General features: G+C 39.6%; 1 protein-coding gene across 1 annotated transcript in view; it reads left to right on the top strand.

Annotated features, from left to right (window-relative positions):
• LOC122807585 (mitochondrial inner membrane protease ATP23 homolog) overlaps nucleotides 1-20,285 on the top strand; it is a 174,277-nt gene that overhangs the window by 75,449 nt on the left and 78,543 nt on the right. Inside the window, exon 3 of the mRNA XM_044078499.1 lies at nucleotides 18,502-18,547. Coding sequence (XP_043934434.1) covers nucleotides 18,502-18,547 — 46 coding nt within the window. The remainder of the gene's footprint in view (nucleotides 1-18,501; nucleotides 18,548-20,285) is intronic.

Here is a 20,285-nt window from a genome sequence, read left to right as displayed (position 1 = left end):
GTGGGAGGAACCAGAACACCTGGAGGAAACCCAAGCAAACGGAGGGAGGGCATGCAGACACTGCACAAGGCACTCCAGCCAAGCATCAAACTGGAGAAACCTTGTGCTATGAGGTGACAACACTAACTGCTGCACCACTGCGCCGCCCTTTTCAAAACATTAATTCAAGTGCAGATTTCCTTAATTATACTATTGGTCGTAAGGGAGATGTTGTACACTTTTTAGATTTAGAATTAACTTTAGATGTATATCAAGTGTTTTTGCTATAACATTTTTTAGAAAAACATTCACTGGTAATAATTTAGACTTCACTAGTCCGCATCCTGGATTAATGAAGTTTTACATTCTTCATGGTCAAATTATTAGGTTGTACAGAATTATTGGCGAGGATGATAAGTTCAAAAGTGAATATAAAGTATTAAATTTTTATTTAGCAGTAAATTATCCAGGAGACAAAACTGATGAAATCATTAGAGATGTCTAGTAATAGATTTCCTGCTATATTAAAATCCGGTTTTGTACCCACAGATGCACACACTCACACATATAGTGATTTTAGTAGATCTTTTCCATTATCTATTAGTCATGACGGTTTCATTCTTAAGTCACTGTTGGCAGACAGCAGGAAAATACAAGATGATCATAATTAAGTAACATCATGGGTTCAAGTAAGAGGTTTTGACATAAAACTATGAAGACGCATTATTTTGTGAGAGGCATGCAGGTAACCTTTCTAAAGAATGAGGTTAAGCTTCAAGAAACTTTTAAACGTGAAGATTGTAAATTTTGTTTTTTTAATAATGGGATAAGTGTTATTTTGAAACCTAATGAACAGGAAATTGTTCCTCGTGGTTGTAATTGTAAATCAAGGAAAATAGTTTCTTTGACTGCATGTGCTTCATGTGAGTGTTTTTTTATATAAGATAAGACTAGTAGGTTTTCTAGAAGGATTAGTGAACACAAGTGAACTATTAAGAATAAAGAAAAACAATTCACTGGACAAACACATAGCATTATGCTAGAATTTTTGTAAATTTGAGTTTTTTGTGTTAGAATAAGTTGATACTTGTTTGGGCTTAAATATAAATAATGTTCTCAAAGTAAGATAATTAGAGTGACAACTTTTTTGGCCACATATATTTATCCAGGACTGTATGAGAATTTAATATTAAGTGCGTTTTAAATATCTTTTTTTGAGGGGAAGTGATGTCATTTTAGTAGTCATATGATTAAGTTATTTAAACCGGAGTTAAAATGTGTTTGCTGTTCTGAGGACGTCCTAAAATTAAGGGTGGGAGCTTGGCATAATGGTTAAAGTGTTTACCTTGTAAACACAAGGTGCAGGGTTTGATTTGCACATGGGGTAATTGGCTAGGCTTTAAATGGCCTAAAAGGGGCAATTAACCTAGTATGAGCTTAAATAACTAAGTTAAAGAAAGAAAGCACTTAATGTTATTTTGGTGTGTGGCAGTTTTCCTTTTTGAGGTGTTTTTATCTCTGCATAATAGACTAAGGTACCTAGCTGTACTGTGTTAATTAAATAAGCTTGCCTTTTAATTACACTTGAAAATACCTCCAGAATTATGTTTCATGCTTTCTCTAAATTCCCTTTCTTTACATTTAAAACTACATTCATCAGTTCCAAATCTAATTCATAAGTCTTGTACTTTATTCTTGCTAACATAAATACTATCATTTGTAGTACTAATCCCAAATCCCTGGACTTCTCCTAAGGGATAATCTGTTCTCTGTTTTGCAGTACATTGTGGACACAAAAAAAAAAGCTTCATCTTTTTTTGGCTTCAGCAATTTATATCATCTGTATAAACCAAAATAACTGTAGGCTGTATTTCTATACTTCTGCTTACATTCTTGCGTCCTTCCTTATGTAAGCCTACTACAGCATTCATGCCAAATGAGCATCACTGCCTTATTCCTCTCTGTATACTTCTTACTTTCCTAGCCATCCAGTAAATACATGGCACAACTATAGTCACCGCATGCTTTGTCCTACACATGAAGTTAAGGTTATTTGCATAACTGTATTTCAGCATTTATTACGCACCTTAATGTAATGCAAAATCATCCTGTTTTGATGTTTCACCTAACACACAATTTCCATTACCTTATCTTGTCTTTTGAGCTTCAGTCTTTGTTACTTTTTGATATTTCCTAATGCTGCAACATCTTATTTAAAATTGTATTTATGTAAGATAATTATTTTCATATGTAGAATATATATAAGATTAGTCAATAATTCTTCAAGTTATTTTCTTTCATTTTCCATGTACATTTTACTGCATTTCTCATAGTATTTTCATTCTTAGTACCTTCCATAAACCATTTATTTTGTACTCTCAGCAAAATGTTCTTCTTTCTTAAACCCTTTGTTTGGTGCTGCATTTTTCTCTCATTTTAAAGCATTTCCATTCTTTGAATGTAGAATTATAACTTGAGATTTGAGTGCTTAGCCATGTCCTCTTTGGTATTTATTTCACAGATGTCCAAACCAGTATCACAAAAGTATGGTTCACCAATTTTATTGATTACTACAAGCTAGGTACTATTATCTACACTTCCATTGATATTAAACAGCAAGAACTGGAATTAACATTTGTGGTATACCCAGAATGGTCTCAAGATAAATGCAAAAAAAAATGGAAAGTAGTAGTGTGTAGTTTCTACCGCATATGTTATAAATAGTTCTTCTCTTTATACAGATATGGGCATAAATGACCTGGATACTTATTTGGACACCTGTCTCTCATTTGATCATCATATTTCTACTGTCAGTAAATTCTTCTATCTGGCCCTGCTGATTTCCAACAAAATATCCTCAAGATTCAAGGAAGTCATTATACCCTTGCACGTTTCCCTTATCAGACCTGTCATAAGATACAGTGACACGTTTTGGTATGTTCAAATCCACGCATGTCACTCAAGTGGAAGGCCCCAAAGATTAAAAACAGAAAATTTAAGGCCTTACATTCTAACTATCCTGACAGATTAGCAAAACTTCCCTTGTACTCAGAGGCTTACCAGTGCTCTGAGCTATAAAAAACTGAAATCCTATTTGACCTATTTCCCAAGGCTGGGTAATCTGCAAGTACCTGCAGCAGGGAGCTAAATATATACCAAGAAGTAAACAAGGCTCACTGAAGGGAGGACAAGTCCTTATTCCTACCCTGTAAAATAGGTTAATCTTATGAATCAAAGTGCTACCTTGACTACCTGTAAGGGTAGGGTAGTTCTGATGATTGGATGGGTAAATACAAACTTCTCCGAGGATTATCATGTATGGCTATGCTCAAATGGGGAAGCACTATTAAGTGTTCAAAAAAGCTAGAAGGAATTTTTAATTTTGTCAGTTTAAAGCTATTACGTATATATGTATATATTGCTAAGGTTCTTGTGGTATCTGTGGTCACTGGCTTAGTATTGTTCCTTTGCACGCTTTCCATCAATTAGTCCATGAAAAGTAATGCTTCATCAAAACGTGATCATCTCTTAAAGTTTCTTTATTCAATTGAAAACACTCTTCCTTAGTTATGCCTCTTTTTAATCTTTTTTTTTTTCTCCCTTCCCTGTCCGTATTGATCTTGTATCACCCCACTTGCTTCCCAAATAGCTTTGTGATCTGAAAATCAGCCAGACTATCAATCTGCCTCAAGTATAGAAACCAAGTCTTCTTTGTCCATTTTCCTGTCATTTATGTGAATTCTGTTATTTTTACCTTTTAACAAATGACATTTTACAAATATCTCCTACAATCTTTGTCTTGCCCCATCTTATTCTGCTGAGTTTTTAGATTGAAATTAAAGATGCCTAACCATAATGTGCTTGTCTTGACCATTATAAGTACCAGGAGGCTTGTTTGTTTTCAGATGGAATAGTAGGTGTGTAAAGTACACTAAACTCTATTCTCTTTCATCCAGTCCACTTTTAACCATCTTCCTATGCTTTTTAAAATTGGTACTGCAAGGAGTTTAATGCTAGATTTTGAACTAGTATAGCACTCTTAGTACACGTTATCACCTTCATTAACTGTGTTCAGTTGGTTCATAATGAAAACAGGCCTTCGGCTCTGCGCAGTGTTTCAACATTCCTTTAAATCCTTGTAAGTAAATGACATTATTTGAATCACGTAGTTCCTTTCTTTAAATTCCAAATCTTTCTGTACTTCACATCCACCTGTACAAACTTTCCTTGCATCAGTTACTTTTTTTTGTTTAAAAACTTTTTCACATGATGAATTCAAAGTCTTTTATATCAAATTGTTCCAAAGCATCAGTCCTAAACTTTATGTGCAGTTTTTTCTTTGGAAACAAGTCCTGTAGAGTCAAGTCCTTCCATGCTGCATCTATTTTTTTCTGAAAGCATTAAACATATTTACTTGCCAAGTCAAAACGTAAGATTGTGAATAACCAACCTTGCTTGCTGTGGATAAGAACCTTTGAGTTGTGTACGATTGTCCTATTTCACGTGTCAGTTTTCAAATCAGTATTGCGTCACTGTCTAAACAGTGGTCCTTTTCTTCTCAGCTGCATCTTTTGCCCTTTTGTATTTATCACTTTTCTATCCTAAACTGAAGCTGAAGCACCCATCTTGTAGATTTGTTTAATTCAGGGATCCTTCAGCAGCATTGCCTTTGTCTTGCCTTTCCAAATTTGTAATGTAGGCACTTTGCTCACCATGACCTTTCAGAGCACTTCCTGTTTTTGGCAACACGTGAACTGGCAATTTTTTTAGCAATTACAGCTGGCTGCAGTCTGTATGCCAACTCTTTATCTCTGTCATTTAAAGTAATAACCGGCTGTTCTTCATTAAGACCTGATTGTAGCACTGTTATTTTGACAACATTACTATTCATATCGGGAAGTAACTGCTTTTCCACACTCAGGTTCACCGTATCATTTCTCTCCTTACTGTCCTTCATGCTGCCTGCAGTCCCTCTACCCATTGTCCTACACATAAGGGGAAATTATTTTAAGTGTTCTAGTCAAAGTATCCTTACTTCGTAGAAATGCTACCTCCGATCTGCCCTGAAAGAAAGTCCAAAGACCTAATGCACTAATCTAGTCAACAGAAAGTGAATACATACAACAATTAATATCAGTAGTACATTTGACAGTGAAATATATGTGTAATTGAAAAGATACTGTCCTGATTTCTCTTATTTTCTTGCTCAACTAAGTTGGTTTGAGTCCTTGTTATGGAAAATACGCCACTCAAGAATGGTGAGCAGGTCTGGAAATTGATGTAGGACCTGTTTTATAAAATTATGTTAATAGGCCATTGGGGCCTTGGAGGTCTTTTAAACTGTTAGGATTTTCTCCCATTTTGTGTTTTTGAAGTTCATTAGAAAAATGGGGAATGTCTGATGTACTTGCCTTAGAATTAGCTTGTTATATAGGTTCATAGGTAAGTACTAGGCTGTCTGCCCGAGGGCATCTATAAGCTTAGCCAGAATGTGTTGGCTTTCGCCACCCCCTTAGATTAGTTCCCTGTGCCTGTGTCCAGCAGAGCCATTAGTTCCCTGTGCCTCTGTCCAGCAGAGCCACTGCAGTGATCCCTGGGGCAAATTTTCTGTTTCCCATCCACTCATCAAGGTTTCTCTTGAAGAGTGTTAGTGAGGGGCTCTGCCTAATGTAGATTGGAATCCTGTTCCAAAGCATGGGTAGTCTCTGGGACAGGAATCTATCCCTCCAGCACATCCTGTTTATCTACAGAAAAAAAATAAGCCAGTGGTCAGCAGCACAGCATATATAAACCCCAGTACTTCTCTCCAAGCAAACGATCACACAACGTCTTTCTCCAAATAAGTAAATGCGCAGTTCAGGTATAAAAAGTCTCTAATCACAACATGTAAAACGGTAAGCGCTTTCACCACAAACAATATATGGCTTCCTCAGACAGTCATAAACAAATATAAAGAGATAAAACACATAAATTTTATATATATATATATATATATATCTAAAATCCTCCCCCAAAAAACATTACAAACTTACCAATTTATTGACATCCCAACATATGTGAATCATTTTGCTATAACTGCTGTTATATCAATATTGTTTAAAATTGTACTTGTTTTAAAATGTATTACTGGAGCTTTTCTCCTCGGGTCTCCACTGAAAATGGGACACAAGCCCAGTTGGACAAACCCGGTTAACAAATGTCAATCATTAAATAAATAAATAAAATCACATAACACAACTTACTTCTCAACCACAAGCCCACTAAAATGTGATGAAGTCACCACAGACACTTCAGTATTTAAAGCAACACGCAAGTGAAATCATAAAAACAAAGAACACATACATGCATATACATTTCCTACATAACTGTTATATGTACCTTAAAAACATTACCTAGGAAGGCATCTCTTATTCAATATGGGCTTAATGGATACTTTACTCTTAAGTCCAGAGCCCCTATCTGCTCCTAATCTCAATATCCACCGTAGTTCGGCTTCCTCGGTGGCATTTACTATATCACCCATCCTCAAACCCATATCTTTAACCTCCAAAACTATGTATCATTCGACTCTCTGTTACATACTTTAAGGCATTAGAGGTATTATGCACACATATACCATACTGATGCTCTCTAATGCAATCCTTTAACATACGATTCGTCTTCCCCACATAAAACTTCCCACAGCATGCACAATGCGCAAGGTATACCAGATGCTTGGTATCACAATTAGCCTTCACTTTCAACTTAAAAACCCTTCCAATGTCAGAGTGGACAAAGCTATCACTAGAGTCCACCCATACACATACATTACATGAACCACAGGGGGATGTACAAAGCGTACCACGGCCCTCATCAATCACTTTCTCGGGATAACATAGCATCATCTTCAGTGAACTACAATTTCTATATCCAAACTTGGGAAATTCACCCACCACCTCACTTATATTATCATCTGTTAGTAAAATCGACCAGTTCTTCAGAAACACCCTCCTTATCCTGTCAACATCACTAGTATACCTCATACGCACCTGCACCACATCATTGTAGTTTCTAGTCCTATCCATAGTCTCAGATACCCCACCATCTGCCGTGGCTGAGAAATAGGGTCTCGACCATCCCATTCTCAAGCCATCCACCTCTGTCAATATGGGGTCAAACTCCTTATCCCTATACCCTCTCAGGCGAAGGTCCTGTCTGAGTGCAACTCGTCCCCCTTCATATCCAACATCCGTATTATGTAACCAGGACACCCTCATACCCTGGCCCTTAACAACGTTACCAAACACATTCCCAGGGTGCATGCTGTTATGGTGGAGCAACGAATTCCTTGAACACTTCTGTCTATGCAATGCTGTAGTTAGCCTAGTATCAGGCATCTTATTTACCATAACATCCAAAAATTCTATCGAAGTCTCTGCCCATTTATATGTGAACCTAAAAATGTAGTTGTCTGATGCAACTCCTATACAAATCTATCCAGATCCTCCACTGTTCCTCCTCAGACCATAAAGGTATCATCCACAAAGTGACGATAGAACAATACATTCCTGACAAGTAATTCTAAGCCAAATACTTCCTCAGCCTCCCACTGTGCTATCACAGAATTTGCAAAACTGTTGGCACAGCAGGTACCCATCGCTACTCCATGTATCTGTCTATAACTGTTATCAAAAACAAGCACATTATTTTCAAGGACTACTTCCATGAATTCACATATCAGTCCGAGTCTTTGATCATAACCACTCTGGCTCAGATATCTACGTAAATATTTTATCCCTTCAGAATTGGGGATGACAGTGAAAAGAGACACCACGCCGAGGGTGATCAACAGATATTCTCTAGATCCATCAAACCCTTCTGTAAACGTGTAAAATTCCTGTAAAAACTGTTTAGTGTCCCCAAGTACTACATTAGATCTATCCAATACTGGTCTCACATGCTTCTCATCAAAGATCGAGAAGGGTTCAGTGACCCACCCCCTTCCCGCAACGGTAGGTCTGAATGGGGGTGTATGCACATTCTTATGTATTTTTGGCATTGCTTGAAACTGCAGTATCACTGGAGAATGTACTATAGAAAATTAAAAAGTTCTAAAGTGATGGAATATCTAGTGAACATATCACACAAGCGACACTTAATCTGCCTTTCTATAATCCACACCTCATAGGCACTACTGGAGAAGTGATGGAATATCTAGTGAACATATCACACAAGCGACACTTAATCTGCCTTTGCATACCTAATATATGTCTATAATCCACACTCTCATAGGCACTAATGTCTTGGAGCATGTCATTCAATGAACGGAAATAAAAATCCCTGTCCATCGCAACCACCATTCCCCCTTTACCAGCTGGACGTATTACTATAGTCACATCATTCCTTAATACATTTAAAGCCCTGTCCTGATACATACTTAATTTATAAAACTTTTTCACCCTACTCGTATCATTGTACATATCATGCAGATCCCTCTCACAAACTTTACCAAAAGCTTCTACAATCGGATGGTTAACGGGCATAAAATCACTCAGTCTTTTAAAACATACTGCTCCAGTCCGTTCAACAGCTGGAAAAGTCAATCTCAGCATAATATCTCTCAAAAACAATTTCAGATCAATAACTGAACTGGCTAAGTCAGAGGTTTGAGCTGGAATAAATGTCAACCCCATATTCAGTACCTGAACCTCATCCACTGTCAATACTCTGCTGGACAAATTCATCACTAGCATGTCTTTTCTCCCACATCTTCTTGATAGTGGGGGTACTTGCCAGGTTCCATAGGCTCCTTCCGTTTGTTCTGGCCTTGACTCCTCGACCAGTTCGCCCCTCTCCCCTGCTCCTGGCGAATACAAAAAGGTGGCTCTGCAAACCCCGGTACCACCTGGGCAACAGCCTCTTTCCTCCTCACTACCGAAGTATCCTGTGTGCTAATACACACCCTAGAGCCATTCACGCTAGTTACATCAGGTTGCACATTAGTTCTCTCCCCCTGGGGTCCTTCACAGCGTGTCATACCATCCTCCTTCACAACATCACTCAAGGTTAACGTAGAGGGCTTGGTACCATCCTCACTGGATCTAACATCTCGCACCAGTCACATTCCATCCTCAGCCAATCCTGGCCCCAGGCCACCATCAATAAGGTCCCGGGGCCAAGAAAAAACATTACCACGCCTAAAATCAGAGAGTTTGCGATCCGACCTCTTTCTCTTCTGGTTAGAGAGTCGATGCTCATACATGTTCACAGAGTCTACAGCTCCACAGACAGCCTTATCAACCTCCACAACTGGGTACATATTGAACAGCTGTCGCTGCTGCTTCTCCACATCTACAATACGTCTCTCCTCCGGTTTAAAAAATGTATTCATCAATCTCATATATCTGAGGCTTGTCTCCAAACTTTTGCCAACTGGCCAGGAGTTCAGGATACTGAGTGCCATATGTCGGCATTTTCAATATCCTCAAACCTCGAGTAACTACCTTTAACTGAAGACAGGCTTCAAAATGGAAACGATACTGCAACCTTTTCAGCTTGAAAATGTTATGTGATTGGTTAGTTTGTAATGTTTTTTGGGATTGGAATATATATATATATATATATATATATATATATATATATATATATATATATACTTTATCTCTTTATATTTGTTTATGACTGTCTGAGGAAGCCATATATTGTTTATGGTGAAAGCGCTTACCGTTTTACATGTTGTGATTAAATGGAGACTTTTTATACCTGAACTGCGCGTTTTCTTTGGAGAAAGACGTTTTGTGATTGTTCGCTTGGAGAGAAGTATTGGGGTTTATGTATGCTGTGCTGCTGACCGTTGGCTTGTTATTTTTTCTGTACGTATTTCTGCAATTTGGCCTTAACGGTCGGTTTGCTCGTTGGGAGATTTTATTTGTGTTTTGACATCCTAATTATCATTGTGGTGAGGTTTAGATCCCTAGAGCATGTGGCTCTAGACGATTTGTTTTTTTTTTTAGGTGGAGCATGTCCATCAATTCTGGGTTGGACACTGCATTGTATGTCAGGCAGATATCACCTCTGAGTAAGTGGTATGCAACCGAGTACAGCTGGAGTTTCTTCATTCGGGCTGCATAGGGCATCTGTTTGAGGCCAGTAATCCTCTTGGTAAGGTACTTCTGTGGTCTTTCCAGCTGTTGCAGGTGTCTTGTAAGGTACATCCCAAATGGGGCGTTCTACTCTATGATGGGTCTGATGAGTGCTGTTGCAGGTGTCTTGTAAGGTACATCCCAAATGGGGCGTTCTACTCTATGATGGGTCTGATGAGTGATGAGTAGAGGGGCACAATAACCTCTTTTGTTCTTGATACGAACCCTTTTGCGATTAGGTGGGCCACATAGAAGGATTTTTTTAACCACCTTGGCAATATGTTTATCATAGGAGAGATTACTATCTACTTGGGTCCCCAGATCCCTTTTTACATTTTCTGTATTTAGGGAACTACCACGTATGTGGTAGTTCTCGGGTACTTTTTTTTTTTCCAAAGGGCATAACTATGCACTTTTTGGCATTTAGCTTGAGGCCATGATTTTGACACCAGGTATCCATCTCAGTGAGACCCTTCTGGAGGATGTTTGTATCAGCCGGAGAGTAAGTTATGGCCCCCAGTTTGTAGTCGTCTGCAAACTTGGTCAGCCATAGTCCTCCTGTGCTTGCCTGTACCTCTGAGAAGTATATACTGAACAGGAGGGGTCCCAGGACTGAGCCCTGTGGGATGCCACTTGTAACTGGTTTAGAGTCAGACCTAGAGCCTGCAACTCTCACTGTGTTTCATATCTGGAATGTCTTGCAGTTTTTTGGGACTTTGACATGCATTCCTGCAGTTTCTGTGTATTTTTGATTTAAACTTATTCAATACACAGGGCGCTGTGTCCATTTCTTCATTTTATTTCCCATCAGCAATACAAATTCTGCTATTTAAAAAATGATAGAGAAGTTCTTTTAGAAGTTAGATAAATAAAGGTTTGATTAAACCATCAGACCTTGTCAGAGATGCTACTACTTGCAGTAGTGACATTACTGGAAGTTTTGAAGCGTATCTTATGTCGGCAAAAGTTTTTGCAACATTCCCAACAGTTAACAAGTTGCGTGGATAACAACAAATGTAGTGGAGTGTATAATCCTACTGGATTCTTTAAACTTAAATATTTATTAGGCTGTACTAAGAAACGGTTTACCTTGCATTCACGGTTTTAATGTGAGATGACCTGAGAAACAGACCTTTATGACTTCACTTAAGCTTTTGTAAGTTCCCCATTTCTTTTGCCACAGTTAAACCTAATGGGACATCCTGACTAATCCTCTTTACATGGTACATCTGGTAAAGTTAGTATGCCCATAGTTCCTTTAACCCTGTTGTGAATGTACTTTAACTCAGTAGCTCCTGTAATGTATTTTTGTTTTTTTTTTTATAAAACTACAGTGTATCTTTGCAGGACTGTGATCTTGCATTATGTACTTTTGATCATATGTAATTTGACTGCATATTTTTGATTAAACTTCTTCAGTATACAGTGCATTATGTCCATTGTTTTTTAATTGTATTTCCCATCCACAACACAAATTCTGCTGTACAAAAAGAAAGTTCTTTTGGAAGGTAGTCAATGATTTGATTAAACCATCATAACTTCTCAGAGGTGCTACCACTTGCAGTTACAATATTACTGGAAGCTTCAAAGCATATTTTATGTCAGCATAACATGGAGTTAGTATGTTTAATTAAGGGGAGCTTGGGGGTGAAGCCCCTCACATGGGGGAGGAGGGGAGGGCTTGCCACCCCTGCAAAAAAATACTTTGGAGGAAGTATTTTCAGTAATGGAAGTTTTAGATGTAAAGTGATTCGATTAAATGTGCTTTAGATTAAATGTTTAGATGTTTTGTGATTAGATGAACAGTTTACTATGGGTGCATCACCCATAATAATTGATCTAAAAACAGGAATTTTTCTTAAGGCCAACTGTTTTATGTGGTGTGGCTTGTGACGATTATGTCAGTAGCTGCCAAAGATATAGTTCATTTAAAGTTGCTTGACTTACAGCAACTGTATGGGATTGTAAGAAAGGCTATTTTGTCCAAGTATTGACTGAAAATTGTCTTCTGACCAGTCCATTTACCTGTTAGCAAACTAAATAAGTTAGTACTTTTAGGCAGACTGCCTCTGAAGACCCTCTGCATAGCTTGACTTTTGTGCATTTCCAGTTTTGATGGCCCAGCTCTGTGAATTTCTGAAATTTCTTTACCACTTGCTTTTGGAGTGAATGAGCTTTCTACCTCCACTCAGCCACCTGTACTTCCTAGGTTTTTCAAGCATTTATACTATTCTGATTTCAGTCTGTACATGTATTGCTGGAAAGCTAACACATTTGATTCTTAAAATACAGAAATCTTCTTGATGTTCCAGCATTTGTCAGATCAAAAAATTTGACTGGTTATGTTAATGCTTGTTAAGAGGTGCAAAACATGAAAGTGTCAGAGGTACCATTGCTTCTCACAGAAGATGATGGAATTTTGAGGGTATTTCACGGCCCAAACCAGTTTTGCTGTGGAGGATGACCAGTGCAGGGATAGGCAGGATGGTAATTGTCATGATCCAAGATAATGGACAGGCAGATGTGAGGAGATACGGGATCAGAAAACCAGATATCAGCTTGCCTTGAATTTGTCCTTGATCTAACCCCTTACAAACTATGAGCTCACCCTCCATTATTAAAGGTTTGACCTTCTACCCGTCATCAGGTGATGAGCGGAGTGGAAGCAGTTCATCCTGACAGCTGCCTTGGAGGTGCATCTTGTTGTGCTGCTGAAGCCACTTTTCCAATACTGTATGTGATCCCTAGACTTCCCCAGCAGATGCTCAGTGGTTGAATTAGGACTCTGGAGTGTACACTTCTACACTCTTCAAGTCACTAAAGCTCTTTGGATAAGGCTGTGGAGACTTTTGATGGCTTCTCATGACCACATAGTGTCATCTGTATGTACTGCCTGAAGAGTTGAGGCCCCATTAACTGACATCCAGGGTCTGTCTGACATTCACTCATTGTCTTACATGTCAGATGAGGTTAGACTGCCCACCTCAGGAGCCACAGCTAGTGAATGACCCCACCACCAGTGCAGGGGGACTTCAAGGAATTGTAAACTCTTTTGTCCACTGGAATCCTTGCATCAGAGATAGGTGAGGATAATGTTTTTCCTTATAGATTCCCTTCTGATTACACCTACTTTGTAGGTTTGTTCAGTATCATGAAGGCTGCTGTATAATAGCTAAAAGTTTTCTCCACAGAAGCACCTGAACTAGTATGTAGGAAGGGAAGGATGGGGATTTTCTGTCTCCAGATACCATTTTACAACCTGGAAACCTATGCATTCTGGTCTCTGTACTCTTATGACTAAGGATATTCTCTTTAATTCTGGAGCAAACTTGAATGCCTTTATTAAACATCTCTGGGCTGACTGCTGAGTGATCACTTTGCTACAGCAGGGGTGCAGAAACCACACCACTTTTTATACCCTGCTACCAGAGAAGAAGTCAAAGGTGCCACAGTGGATTTTAGGCTCATAGGTATCTGTCTCACTGTCAGCATTTTAGTTCTCCCATGTAAACCATGTGCTAGAAGAGGTTCTAGCATCAAGTAGATTTTGGAAAAGATCTGTTGTGCAGTCTGCTGTAACTTCAGTGACACTGCTAGTATGGCTAGGGAAGCAAGCCTTTCTGAATGCATGTGAAAGATGGCATATGTTTCCAGGTCTTTTCCTTCAAGGATGGCCAGAGGCAGGCTGTTTTTGATACTTCTTTCAATGTAAGGTACTCTTTGGACAGGTTTGAGAGGATTTGATTGAATATCTTCAAAAGAAAAAAAGAAGGTTGATCACCATGGAAAGGCTTTACAGTGCCCGCAGAGTGTCTCTATGGTGCCAGCTTGGTTTCTTCTATTCCTGTGGAATTATGTAATATTCAGTGAAGAAGCCCTTCTAATAGAATGAGAGGGGCCCCAAACATCAGACAATATTTCTTTCCCCATTACCAGTAGTGCATTTGTGACTAACCTGCACAGCTGTCCCTGAGAGGGTGGTTCTCCTGAGTCTGCCACAGCCTGGACAGCAGTTACAATGAACCAGTGTGTTCTAGATGTGGTCAGAGGTGATCATATGCCAGAACATTTTGTCCAGGAGAATCTCTCAGACTGGACCGTCTTTGCAAAGCTTTTGGACCATGTCCAAATTCTGCCTTGGAGAGGACCCTTGGAGTCTTTTCTTTTACAAAATGGTGAAAAAAGTTCTTCTTGCCCTTTTACTTATTCCAGATGGGCCCTGCTGCTTCTTTCTGATCCTGGACTTTAGCAAGTTTAAGCAGGGCAGCAGATCTGTAATGTGGCAGCTTGCCAGAACTGTGTCACTGGACATGATTATTTCTTTCTGACACATCACATTCTGGAAGTCTGCAAAGGCAGTACCTCTACTTTGCTATGGGTGTGCTTCATTTCATTTCGCAGGGTTTTCTTCTTTATACTTGGAATGTTTACCAAGTGTTAGTCAACTTGGCAGAGAACGTGCAGAAGAAGGAACTATTCCCTTACTTGGATAATGTTATAATTGGCTCTAGGTGATGGTCACTGTTGTTCTGACACCCCAGTCCAATGTACAAAATGGGAAGAAGGTTGTTGTCAACTAAGCATGCTGTCTGCAAGACCATTGGGGAGCTCCACCCAATTCCCCCCAAAGCAGTGTCCAGCTATGTGGCTGGTTCACAGTTGCAGAGTAGCAAATGGAGATTCAGGGTATCCTGGGCTACAGAAAGCAACGTGTTGTCAGATGATTAAGGCTTTAACTACCAGATACCATTGTAGCAGCCATTGCTTGGATCCTTTCTGATTGCATCTCTGGGATTCACCATATGTTGGGGAAGTCCTGTAGTGTTCCAGCTGATATAATTGACCTTTTTGTGGCAAAGATAGGCAGTCTTCAGTACCTTCTTTTCCCGCCTGTAGAAAGGACCCAAGAAGTCTTAGCTTTAGCAGCGTGGGTGAAATCTCTGCAGAGGGTTGAAGTTTTATCAGTTCTTGGACTTTGTGGTGGCTGATTTCCTCACAGTTCTACTTGTAAAAATAACGGTTAGAGTGCTGCAGTAGACAGTGGCTGCAAATGCATCTCAACCGTAGTACAGACCTACTGCTGTTTGACCATTGTCACTGGATCATAGAGTAGTGGGCAGTTCCCAGCATTCTCATCCTGGACCTTCCCTTCCTGCAGCGGAACCCATCACAAGATCTGATGGCTGATGCCTGAATAATGGGTTAGAGAACTCGGGAATCTCTTTCCTTGTGCAGACAAAGTATAATCACAGGAACAAAATACTTTACATAAACCAGATGGAGCCAAGGGCCATTTTTCTGCTCTTCAGCCTTTGGAAGGGAAGCTGAATCTGGTGCACCTCCTGTTGTCAGAAATTCAGGACATTTTGTTGTACTTGAACTAAAAAATCAGTATGCACTCATGTTCCCTGTACAGAGAGAGAGAAAGTGTGTGTGTCTGTGCACGCGCATAGGTTCATCTCACAGAAGGTCAATGTACATTGGTGGTTTCCTGGTCTCCCTTATTGGTAGCTTGGACATTTTCTTGGCAGTCTGGATATGGGAATTCTGTTGGGTCCCAGCCTTCATAGAGTGGAGCATCCTATGCAGTCCCTCCCTGTTCAACTCTGTTTGACAGGGCAAAGGTGAGTTGATGGTGGATGTGTTCTGTATCATGTGGCAGACAAAGTCTCCTGCCTTTCAGCCTGTACTACTTAATTTGCATTTCATAGTAGAGTCCAGAGGAGAAGAATAGCATTTCCATTGACTCATGGTAGCTGAAACAGTGTGTTTGCTTCAGGAAATGATCCTTTTGCAAGCGTTTGGAATATCCATCAGTTGGGCTGCAACCAGCCCTACCTCAAGGCATATTCTCTGCTTTAGATCCTTTGGTCTTATTTGGCCTGCATGCAGGAATTTAATAGGTGACTAAATCTGCCACAAATTCCATTCATCAAATATATTCCAAGTAGAAGAGTTTCTCTGTTTGGGTGGAGTAGTAGACTGTACTGTCTTATTCACCCATGTCAGTCACACATGTGGCTTGGTTGGTACTATTGTGCAGTCAGGCTGCTTGTTGCTGATATTTTTGCTCATCACATCATGGAGAGCAGGGCTGACTTGTTGCTAGAGGATAAGCAATTCCTTCAGGGGATGATTCTTCACTTTTGGACTTGAACTTCATGATTGACTGACTTGTTGTATCCCATTTAAACTGCTGGGAAATAATTTTCCTGGTGTCTGTCACCTTTGACTGCTCAAAGGATTTCTGAAATGCAGACCCTTGTCTGCACTTCTGCTTGGCCTTTCCCAAGGTTTGAGGATTCTTTTAGCACCATTCCACACTTTCTCTCATGAAAATGGCTTCTGCAAAGTATTTGAAGCGTTCATCTCCCATCTTTTTCCTTGGTAGAGGAGAGTCTTTCGTACTCTAGATGGTGCACATTCAGTTCAAAATTTAATTGAATAGTGTACATGAGTCCAGGAAAACAGACATTCTGGTTTCTTTTGCTCATTCTGGCATTTAGTTCAGAGGATTAAAGTTCTGAGCTGCTTCATGCAGACAGGGATACAGAGTTTGATTCCTTCCATCTCCATTTACCTAATGTGCAACAGTGCTTCCATTCCATTTACCTAATGTGCAACAGTGCTTCCATTCCATTTACCTAATGTGCAACAGTGCTTCCATTCCATTTACCTAATGTGCAACAGTGCTTCCATTCCATTTACCTAATGTGCAACAGTGCTTCCATTCCATTTACCTAATGTGCAACAGTGCTTCCATTCCCCTTGCATCCAGTGGATTTACCCAGTTAACTAATACATTATAAAACTGTGTGATCATTAGAAAATGCAGCTGTTAAAAGCCATCCCCACAGGCATAGCTGCTTCCAATATTTATTGCAAAGAATGCTTTAATTGCAGACATATTTGCAGTAGATACTTTGTATACCATAATCGTGCATTATTGTTTGGATCTTAATTCCAGAAGTTGGGCCTCCTTTGACACTTCTGCCTAAAGACCTAGCATCATGAGCTCTGACTCTAGCCTACCACAGAGTGTTGACTTCCATTGTTTTGGATTCATCCCAGTAGGTAGTCACTTCAGAGATCCTTTATCTTGCATAGCAGAATGTATGTTAGCTTATTGGATCTACAGTTAATCAGTAAAAGAGTGTGTGGCGCTGAATTGAAAGTGAATATGAGCAAACACACACAAAGTATTTACCTGTAATATCTCCTGCACCTGCAAATGTACTGACTGCATGACTGAACATCCTTAAGAGTAAGGAGAAGTTTCTTTACTCTCACTGTTATACCCTTCTGCCATGGACATATTTTTTTCCCTGGTGGTCTGGTGGTTAGGATTTGGAGCTCTCACCGCCATGGCCTGGCTTTGATTTTCAGTCAGGGAAGCTTTAATGCATTTTGACAGAAGTCAACAGTAAGTAAATTAATCCCCAACTAATATACTCCACTTCCACATAAATCTCAGCTACTTCCTTACTAACATACCCCACCATATAGGCATCCAAAGTAGTCGGGGACAAAACTACATTGGGTTGCATGGCTAGGCTTTTAAACACCCTGGTGGTCGTTAGCTTAATGTAAACCTGTGAACCTATTTATTTTGTATGTTATGATGAAACACAGGAATCAGTTAAACAAACTTGACTATATCTTGTATACCTAATCTGGAAGAAGAAGCAATGAGTACTTATTGCTTTCCTTTTATTCTTATCTGTCTGGACGACCATCTATGGATGGATTTTCCTACAAGTGGGGCAAATGTGAGATATTTTTGTCGTCTTTCTGATTGTGCTTCCTCATTTGAAGCAGAGGGCATAGAACATCCTGCTAGCTTAACACAAAATTATGTAATATGCACACTGGTATATGAAGTACCCTTCTGTAACTGCAGGAGGTAGAAAAATATCAGAATTGCAATCCTGCTGGGGATGATAGAGAAAAATACTATCAGTTGAACAGTAGAATATTTTTTTTCCCATATTAACTGATATGGCAAGTGCATATGTGCTGTATTCTACTTTAAGTAGATTCTATTAGTGATACAAGATACAAAGAAGAAAAAATAATTTTATAATGTATTTTATGGTGAGAGAGTACCAACGAGAAAACATTGACATTTCCAGGCTGAAATGTGTAAAACCAGAGCAGATTCTAACATTTATATTTGCTGATAGATGACCTAGTTTTAAGGTGATACAGTTAAAGTATAATTTTATGCTGTAATTTGTGTACCCATTAAAAACTCCCAGGCAGAAATGAGTAACACTGCCGACTTTGGTAAAAAACAGTGTATTGTTTACTTCTGTCTCTCTTGATATATATTTTTAAGTTTACCAGTTGTTAATACCCTTTTTTACTTTCTCCTTGAGCCTGGCTTCTTTTGTATTTGCAGGCCCATATGCAAAACTCCTCCTCGATGCCATGAAGAATTCAGGCTGGTAAGTTGTACAGCCTTGTAGCATTTGGATCTCAACCCCAGACTTAATGTAAAAACTGTATGTTACTTTGTAAACCTGCCTTTTTTAATGCACGAAAGGCTGGCAGTGAACAAAAGTATCTGCAGATTTAATTAAGAACATTGGTCAGACTTTAAAATAGTATTGTTTTGTTTGAAGTTAACTTAATTTCAGATTGCAAAAATAATATTTTGTTTATAATAAATAAGATAAATTTGTGGTGACGCAAATAACTGATAATGAAAGGAATGCATTAAGTAGCTAACATATTGATCAATTAATGCTGCCAGTGTTTATTACTCTGGTTTTGTCATTTCTCTTTTGCATAACTTTAATGCTGTTTGTACTGCATGCAGGCTTGCAACAAGTAATGTGCTTAACAGAAGCCTCATGCTTTACCTGAGGAGGTCACAGAGCAAAGCAATGGAAAGTTATAGACATAGCAGACAAGGAGTAGCACTGGCATGCTAATCAAAAGTCCACACTGGTAATGGAACAAACACTGTGTTACCATATGGCAGTAGCCAAATATGGCTGACATGAAGGATGTTAGAGCTAAGGCAGACCATCTGTCCCAAGTTAGCGTGAACCTTTATGTAACAACGTACAGCTGCTGCTAGTAACAGGCTGCCAAAAGAAGGGCAGCACAGCTGAGCAGAGTCACCAGTAAGTGCACTAATGCAGATTTGCACAACAAAGTAGCAACCCTGCTCATCATAGGAACGGGGAGACAGTGGGATGAATAGAAAAGTACTAAGGGGGAACAGCAGTCAGAGGTAAACAAGGAAAGGTAACCATAAGGTATGAATAGTGGTAGGGAAGGAAATGCAAAGTTTTTGTTAGAGAGGATAGAGCCCCTATTGTACTTTTTGCAAAAGAAGTGTAGGTGAGGAAAGTAGTGAGGAATGGCCTTGAATAGGAAAGAGGGAGAAGGGTAGGTAACAAGGGCAATACAGACTAATGTGCAGCACAGAAAAAAGTAGAATACCCACAAAAGATGGGGAGGACAGTAGATGGACATGCATACAAAAGGTGGAAAATGGTTGGGGAGTGATGAAAAAATGAAAAAGGAATGGGAAGTGACACAAGAGAATGGAACACACTGTAAAGGGGATAGGGTGGGCTGTAGGCATTGTTGGATAATAGGCCAGCTCTGAGTGGAACAAACATAACTCGTGGGTAGCTGATGTTGTGGGACAGTTGCTTTTCAGGTTGCTTGATGGGCAGGGCTTGCTGGTCATGTCAGAAGGCTGCCCATGTTACTATGGTAGACATACTGCTGTTGGCACATATTGGCAGTAACAATCCTTCATGACTGATGCTGAAATACCAGAAGAGATCCGTCTAGTCAACTTTCAGAATAGAAGTCATCATTCGACCATGAGGGACAGACACACGGGCCCCTTTTCAGGAGGAAGACTATGTGCTCCTCCTGGGAGGCAGAGTTGGTGAGCACTGGTGACCCAGCACCGTAAACAGCAGTTTTCAGGGTCCAAGGTGAGCATGGCCTCTCCCCCTCTTCCACAACTGAACCTGCAGAATGAAGACACAATGGGAAAATAGACACACACACTCACTCACTCACTCACTCACTCACTCACTCACTCACTCACTCACTCACAGCGGCAGTTGTACAGTGCACTGGCTTCATGTACATAACACACCTTGCAGCCTGGAAAGGTGCTCCTTCCTTCTGCATCACCCAACCATGTTAAGGTGA

Source organism: Protopterus annectens, chromosome 7.part1 (assembly GCF_019279795.1).
Source record: "Protopterus annectens isolate FY-2018-M chromosome 7.part1, PAN1.0, whole genome shotgun sequence".
Taxonomy (NCBI): Eukaryota; Metazoa; Chordata; order Ceratodontiformes; family Protopteridae; genus Protopterus; species Protopterus annectens.
This window is presented reverse-complemented; position numbering and strand designations above follow the sequence as displayed.